Genomic DNA, 8,770 nt, shown 5'->3' with positions numbered 1-8,770 from the left:
CAATGAAAGTAACTTAGAGGAAAATAACTCCACCTTGAGTTGGCCACTCTAAGGCCAGGCAAACATAATCCTTCATAGCAAAACCTAAGTTTGCTCCCAGTTGAGAATTTGGTTTCCATGGTCTTATATAAAAAGTATATGGAGACTTTAATTCCCTATAAGCCCTTTCCAAAGAGTAAATACAGTTCATCATTCGTAAGAGATGATGAAATTACAATTTTGTTGAATAGGTGGATATATATTATATATAATATATATATTTATTTTTAATATATATATAAAATATATAAAGTTACTATTCAGAGTCCTAAAACATGGATTTTTCTTAACTTACCAAGAATGAAGAGTAACTTGATCTCTAAACACAATAAAGCACCTGGTTATAGCAGAATCATAACAAATATTTTACATCAGAATGAATTCACTGTTCAGGTGGAAAGAGGGAATACCTTCAGTTTTCCTCTTTCTTGCACCCAATTATTGCATCCTGGAGAGAGGGAATTTTCTTGATTTTAGTCTAAAGGAGAAATGTTCACTTTTGTTAAGATGGAAATTGACAACCTCAGTAGGCAGAGGCACTGTTTTTATTTGGCTGAATTCATGTTTCTAGTGATAATTCAAGGTTTAATAGGGTTTTCTCTGCCACTCCAAAAATCTGAAAATGATAAGCATCTCACCAGAGCTTCAGGACGGTCCATTACCTATTCTGTGGAAAGGATATTCAAAATACCATGCTTCATCAATGCCTTCTTTGACTTATTAATCAATGAACAACTGAGTTAAGACAGTGTCTTATCCTTGCTTCAAAAAAAAAAAAGAAAACCACAAACACAAAAAAGCTGTTAACAATGAAAACTTATTATTCCAGGCCTTAGTATGGCCTGACTTGGAAACTTAGTTTCAGGGGCTTTTGTGAATATACCAAGGAAAGAAGACCTAGGCTGCCAATAAATATTTGCTTAACGGAGAAAAAATTAATATATAGTATAGGAGAGAACCTGACAGATGCTTAACATTATTGAGTGATAGCAATGCCCAAACTCATCTGTGATCAAACACTATGAAGTATCCTCCTAAGGATAAACTTATTACAAATAAGAAGTGAAAATTCAATTACGGAGATACTTTCAGTTTCAGCTCTGACATGCAAAAAGCTTGGAAGTTGTCACTGTATCTTGTCCTTACAAGATAATGCTGTACAAAATGAAAATCAATGACTTTTCTCAGACGTGATTAATAAAACGTGTAACTACGAAAGAATTTTAAAACTGTAGTTATGTATGTGTATATATGTGTCTCTGAAAAATCTGTGTCAAAGAAAACTGAGGCTATCAGTATAAACTCATTTAATTTCTATCTCTTCTTACCTTTATTTCCTCTCAACTCGAAGGATACACGTGATTTTTATATACTGTGCAAGGTTTTTTTTTCTTATTCATATGTCCACGTTTCCCCAATTCTCTAAATTATTATCTACATCTTCAGGATCTCCTTTATCAGTTCCTTCATTTCAACATATAAAATATAAGTCCTTCTCATTCTAAAAAACTCTTTTTTGCTAATTATTTTCTCTTTTCATCCAAACTCCTTCAGAGCGGCCTATTCCCACTGTCTTCACTAGCCCCGCCTGGCCCCGACAGGCAGCTCCACGCCCTCAATTTATTGCAATCTGGCTTTCTTGTCCACCACTTCACTGAACTGCTCTAGGGTCACTGGGGACCTAACTGCCCAAATCCAATGGACGCTTACATTCTCTGAAGGATGACACCGTCATCTACTTCCTCCTTCTTGAAACTCTATCACCTCTCTCCTTCCCAGAATTCTTTCTCTGCTTATTACTTAAACGTTGTCAGTACTCACAAGTCTCTGAAATCTCATCCATTTTCATGACTGCTAATATGTGCTGATGGCATTCAAATTTTTATCTTTCCATGTCTTCACATGCATGTCCAGTTATCTACCAGTCTGTCTCCTGAATGCCACAGGTGCTTTAAAATTCTACATGTGCAGAACTAAAGTCTTTTTTCCCAATTCAGTTCTTTATCCCCTATTTCCAAACTCAATGATACCACCACCCAACCTTAGTCACACAGATGGGGGTTCAGCCTCCGCCTCCTACTTCTTCCTTATTTCCCAAGATCAAGTCTCGCTTGTAATTTCCTAAATAAAATTAGAACTTATTTCCTCCTTTCATCTATACCTTATTTCAGACCCCTTTCTATTACCTGGCCTAGAAGTTACCAAATTGCTGTTTGGTGGAACCAGTTGTTAGACACTTCTACTAAAAAAGGACTCTAGAGTCAAATAGATTTGAGAATGGCTGTGTACCATATGCCTGCTGTGACGATCTAGAATGAACATTAGCCTACAGCAGCTCCGAGAAGCTGTACAGTAAAGAAACCTGATTAACTTTACTTAAGCCAGGTTCTCCCTTCTGCCAGCCTATAAACCTTTCAGTAGGGACAGGAGAGGAGATGGCAGCATGAAAGTCCCACTCGAAAATAGAAAAATAGAGTGCGGCATAATTATCTCCAGGCTTCTTCAGCTTCCTCATCCATACTGACGTCAGTGGTCTAAAATGCCACCTGAACTTGTCCTTTCCATTCTTAGCTATTTTCTGGGGAAACCAGCTCCACGCACATGGATGGTTAAGGCCCGCTCTCCTCCTCCTCGCTGCCTCCTTTAGGGGCATTTGCCACTGCCTGGGAACACTTCACTGATCCTCCAAAGCCTGTGCCTGTGGCTCCGTAACACACCCCTCACACACTCACAACTCTGGACTTCTGCTGTCCTCTCTGCCTTGAGTGTCCTTGCCCTTCACCGGCTGACTCACCAGTTTCTCACGAGTCCTTTAAGACTTAGCTTAGGGACTACCTCTTTCGATGACTATTTTTTCCCTCACAGCTCCCCCTCTTCTTCCACAAACACTGACTAAACTCCCTGAATATGCCTGTCACAACATGTCACGTGCAGGATGAGACATCTGCTGTGTGTCTTCCCCTCTCACTCGACTGCTAAAGGGCCAATGCTACATCTTCCTCATCGTTTCACTCCTCTAACACCCAATCCATGACTAATGGACTAACTAGTACTGTAGTAGTCCTCTTAGTAACAATCAGGCAGGACCTTTTAGAAGAAATCTGACACTCCAGCTTTTCTCTGATCTCACCTTTCAGTCTGATTGAACTAAAGACTTAGCTGTGCATGTTTTACTAGGGAGACATAATTTAATCCAGAGATGTGTCATCACATACTCTTACATACTCTGCCGTTTAAAAATTCTGCTTAGATGGGGAAGGAGACAGGTGTGTTTTCTGACAGCCCCACTGTTTTGCACTTCTAGTGCTCACTGCTCACTGGCTTCTCTCTCGGTGCTTTCCTTACACCCTTCTTCTCTTAAGGAAACAGGATAACAAAGTAATTAAGCGCCTGGGTTCTGCCTATCTGTGAAACAGAAACATAACCAAGGACATAGAGAATAGACTGGTGGTTGCCAAGGGGGAGGGGGTGGGAGAGGGTTGGATTGGGAGTTTAGCATTAGCAGATGCAAACTGGTGTATATACAGGATGGGTAAACAAAAAGGTCCTACATGGGACTTCCCTGGTGGTGCAGTGGTTAAGAATATGCCTGCCAATGCAGGGGACACGGGTTCGAGCCCTGGTCCAGGAAGATCCCACATGCCGCGGAGCAGCTAAGCCCGTGCACCACAACTACTGAGCCTGCGCTCTAGACCCTGCGAGTCACAACTACTGAAGCCCGTGTGCCACAACTATTGAAGTCCATGCACCTAGAGCCTGTGCTCCACAACAAGAGAAGCCACCACAATGAGAAGCCCGCGCACCACAAAGAAGAGTAGCCCCCGCTCACCGCAACTAGAGAAAGCCCGCGTGTAGCAACGAAGACCCAACACAGCCAAAAATAAATAAATAAATAAATACATTTATTTTTTAAAAAGTGGATGTATTTTTTAAAAACCAAAAAGGTCCTACTGTATAGCACAGGGAATTATATTCAATATCCTGTGATAAACTGTAATGGAAAAGAATATGAAAAAGAATGTATATAAATGTATAACTGAGTCACTTTCCTGTAGAGCGGTAATTAACACAACACTGTAATTCTACTATATGTCAATAAAAAATAAAAATTTTAAAAACTGCCATAAAAATAATCACATAAGGGAGACTTCCCTGGTGGTCCAGTGGTTAAGACTTCGCTTTCCAATGGAGGGGGTGAGGGCTCGATCCCTGGTCAGGGAGCTAAGATCCCACATGCTTGTGGCCAAAAAACCAAAACATAAAACAGAAGCAATACTGTAACAAATTCAATAAAAACTTTAAAAATAGTCGACATCAAAAAAAATCTTTAAAAAAACCACATAAATCAGAAACAAATGAAACATAATAAAGTCCACACACTAAAAAAGAAAAAAGCATGGGTTCTGTTCACATCCCAGCTTCCCACTTACTTACAGCTGTGTAATTCTGGGCAACGCACATAATGTCTCCTCAGACTCCTCATCTATAAATGGGGATGGTAATAGTTCCCTACCTCATAGTGTTGCTATAATCCATAAACAAACTTAAGTGCCTTGGTAAATGTTTGATGCTCTCTGGTTATTGTGAATTAAAATATGTCAATGGCTTCTGGCAATATGATTTATAATAGTTTGACATTTAACCAAATGGTAAAACTATTCCATTTATTATTTCCATCTCTTTTTACCCCTTACCCTGTTTTGTTGTTTATGTTTTCTCGCACCACAGAGTGTTAGTTCCAGGAGAGTAAAGGCTTTACATTGTTCACTGCTGAAAGCAATAGCACCCAGAAAAGTACAGTACATATGAAGCCCTCAGTAAACACTAGCTGAATGAATGGTGCAAAGTGCCACAAGGAAAAATACACCAAAACTTTCATTATAATAAAAAAGTATAGATAAATCTTTCTCTAATGGCTTCCAGTCAAGTATTTTAAAACACCATATGCTATAATAAAAACATAAGTAATTTATTAAAATTTGAAGGCAAAAGCATAATTTTAAAAGATTTAGACCTATGTTAGGCATGATGGAGTATGGATGCTTTCTTGAAATTCACAGTCAGATCCAAGAGTATCACTTTCAGAATGTTCTAGTAGACTGAGTTTACTTTTAGTTGTCTTTAATGAAACAGTCACTATTCTACTCTCTTTCTTAACAGAAATGTGTTTTTTCTAAGACTCACTTCTAATTGGTTCATTAAGCAAAGAATTATTTTGCCCAATTCCTTTGCTTTTCTGCTTTACAGGTGAGTCAGAGCAGGAATGCACATCCTTCCCAGGTTGTTTCTTAGCAGAGTATGTTTTAATATATTCACCTGCTTTGGTCATTTTCTCTGAAGAAGACCTGCTATTTCTAGATAATTCCTCTTCTTTTCTTTGACTTCCAGTTCCAGAAATGATGTCTGCTGAAGGAGAACATGTTCTAGCAATGAAATCTTCAAAAGACTCCTGCCACTGCTCTGTGACTGGGACCCCCAGGTTGTCTTTGGAAGTTTCTAAGGCCTCCTGAGTAGAGACTGGGACATGGAAGGAGTCAAGAGGCAAAGGAATCCCAGCATCACCTGTAATTTTCTGAAACTGGAGGGAAAGACAAAAGACAAGGCAAAAATTCAGTGATGAACAAAGACAACCATTAAAAAGTAGAGTTCAAAACTTCAATGTTACTCTGTGATCTTATTATTAACACAGTCAATTGATTATTCAGAAGACTTCAGAGGCATTTTTTTTCTAACTATATCTTGCCAAGTGATTCTCAACTTAACCTAGCTATATCCAAGGCTATGTCCGCTATATTTTCAGACTTTGGTGATTGGGGTAGTTATTACCCATTTCCTTTCCCTCACTAAGAATGAAACCCTACTCTGTAAGAAAAATTAATTTCTTTTCTATCCTCCAGGCACATGTAAACAATATATAGTTTGTGACCAGACTGTGTTCTCAAGCTGTCAGTTCCCAAGACCAGTCTGAGATTGGCTAAGGTGGGCAAAGGGGGCTCCAAGTAAGGTGGAGGAAAAGCTGACAGGTTTCCCCTCCCATTCCCATGACCAGGTGAGTCACTATAATATCTTACATATTAGCTATGTCAAGATTACTTTTAAAAAAAATTATATCAGTATGTGTACCTTCATTAGTGTTCCTTCATTGTATGCTGACTGCATACAAATAGAAACCTAGATAAAATATGAACAGAATAGACATTTATACAATTTAAAATTTGGAATATTTTCTGTAATGTTTTCTTTCTTCATTAAGGAGAGTTTGCTTTAACTCATAAATTTTCTAAAGAATTTCCAGTTTTCTTATGTACAACAATACAGTATCATGAGATGGGCCCACATTTACTGATCTCAGATTTGAAGAGGACTCCAGAGTCTTCTAGCTCCCGAGCATGTGAACTATTAGAGACTGACCATTATTATTTTCTCTCTGACTTGGTCATTTCCTTTTTGCTAATCACTCTTAGAATTATTAAGTGCTGTCCTGTCCACTTACTTGGAGATTTTGTGTTTGTACTGGGGCACTCTGCTTTGATTCTGATTTTTCTTCTTCAAGTGCCTTCTTTTCTTCTTTAGGTGGACTACTAACAGTAGAATTCATCTGGGGACGACCTAGTAAATGAAAATCTGACTGATCTATACCAGCCATTGTGGCCAGCTGCCCAAGCCTGGGCCAAAGGAGGAAAGGAGAAAAGACAAAGGTTATTATAATCACATAAGGGCAGTTTAGATTTCCCCAGACCTACCATCATGAAATACTTCTAAAATCTTAAAAGCCAACATCCTACTCCAGACTACAAGCCTCTCTCTCCCCCAAATTCTCAGCCCTTTCCAGATTCATCCTCTAGGAGACATCCCACTGTCTCACTAGCAGCTTCAACATGTACCATGCACCCCGTCCACTGCCAGTCACACCTCCATTCCCACACTTCTTTACCACCTTTCCTCCAGTTACCAAGAATGTGTTTGTTCCTTCCTTACCAACACAAATTCATTCACTGACAAAACACCACTCCATCAACTATCAATCTCCACTTCCCTCTTTCAGCAAAAGTGCTCCTGGTTGAGAACTACTGACCTATATCTTCCCTGCAGATTAATAATAATTTTTATGTCTAAGACAAAAATAACTTTAATTCAAACTTATCAAACAAGCAAAATAAATGAAAGATAGGAAAATTCTTATCCATTCCCGAATATTTTCAATGAAAACTGCCTTCAATTTAGTCTTTACAAAAAACTATACGCACTAATTACTCTGTCTACAGGTTACTCTTTTATAATGGGCTCCCCACTCTACCAAAGCAGGCTCCCCTATTTGCATTTCTTAAAAAATTTAATTCCTCATTTTAAAATGTCAACTATATTACCTATAATTACACTAAATTTGGCTAAATATGGCTACAGAAGTGATGAAAATTGCTCCAGTTCCTCAGCAAACTACCATTATAGTCGCAAAGAGAAGAATGCCATGAAGAGAAATGAACTAACCCAGCATCTTTAAGGAGATCTAAGAAAGCATGCAACTTCTGAAAAGAATTCTCAATGCTGCCCAAAACACCTTCATCATCCAGGATCATGCTTGTCAATGAGTGGGCATGAAGGGTTTCAGACAAAGAGAAATTTATATTTCTTAACTGGGCATTTTCATGTTCCAGCTATAAAAGAAGACTGAAAATGTCTGACATGATTTTTTCTCATTGTCATCAAAAGTAGTCTTGTCTAGTTTCAAGGAACAAAACTAAAACACTCAAAATGTAATTAATCTGTAATTAACCTAACTCTCCACCAGTAAGGACAGAAACCATATCACATAATAACCAAAACCCCCAGGCACCCAACAAAGTTTCCTATATAACACTTAGGTGGTATATAAATAAAAGTTATCGTTTTATTAATGATCTTTCACAAAAGATCACATTTCTAACTGGTTAAATTCATAATGGAGCCTCATTCCACATCAGAAAATTACCTGCTTTAAGTTTCCCTTAAATTAGAAAGTGAATTATAGAATCTGATTTGAACAAAACATATTACAACTCTGCTGAATGTTAAGAATTAACTTTAGTGAGCAAAATATCTAATGCTTACGTTTAAAAGTCCTAAATCATACCCAACCCAATTTATTAAATGTACGATCACCAATATTTTTTTATGATTCTTAAAAATATTCACTCCCGTGCACTCTTCCCCTTCCACTCATCACCTATGCACTTAAAACCCCCTATAAGCTCAACTCTAGTATTTCTCAGAAAAGCTGTTATGTTCATGATGCCCCTTTTGCCTTATATAAGCAGGTGCTCAACACTTATTGAATGAGTGTCTGCCAATCCAATGGATGCACTTTGGAAAATTCCTCCCTACGCTCAACCTATGATAAAGTATATTTATATAGAACTTTTTAGATTATGCCCTGCTTTCATGCACATTACCTAATGTAATTCTTATAGTATATAGTTTTATCTTTCATTGCATTCTTACAAGTTTTCCAATATCTTAAATTTATTTAAATGATTCTTTTTCCTAATTCATTGCCAGGAGAGTCTCATCATGTCTTTTATGCTACTGTATATACAGTATATGCACAAAAAGTGCTTTCTTTAATCAAAGAATCATGAACAGAAAATAAGCTAATGTCATATGAAAGCACACACACACACACACACACACACACACACACACACACAAAAAACGATATTTTCACATTTTTAAAAACATGCTTTCTGGAATATAG

The 8,770-nt window shown here is 37.8% G+C and overlaps 1 protein-coding gene across 1 annotated transcript in view; it reads right to left on the bottom strand.

Moving 5' to 3' along the window:
• Positions 1 to 5,053: 5,053 nt before the first annotated feature.
• LOC112414488 (centrosomal protein of 78 kDa-like) overlaps positions 5,054 to 8,770 on the bottom strand; it is a 15,630-nt gene continuing 11,913 nt past the window's right edge. The window contains 4 exon segments of the mRNA XM_024766964.1: positions 5,054 to 5,617; positions 6,163 to 6,210; positions 6,533 to 6,704; positions 7,528 to 7,694. Coding sequence (XP_024622732.1) covers positions 5,054 to 5,617; positions 6,163 to 6,210; positions 6,533 to 6,704; positions 7,528 to 7,694 — 951 coding nt within the window.

This window comes from Neophocaena asiaeorientalis, unplaced genomic scaffold (genome assembly GCF_003031525.2).
Source record: "Neophocaena asiaeorientalis asiaeorientalis breed wild unplaced genomic scaffold, Neophocaena_asiaeorientalis_V1.1 scaffold338, whole genome shotgun sequence".
Classification (NCBI taxonomy): domain Eukaryota; kingdom Metazoa; phylum Chordata; class Mammalia; order Artiodactyla; family Phocoenidae; genus Neophocaena; species Neophocaena asiaeorientalis.
Note: the sequence above shows the minus strand (reverse complement) of the source record. Positions and strands in the feature narration are given on the sequence as shown.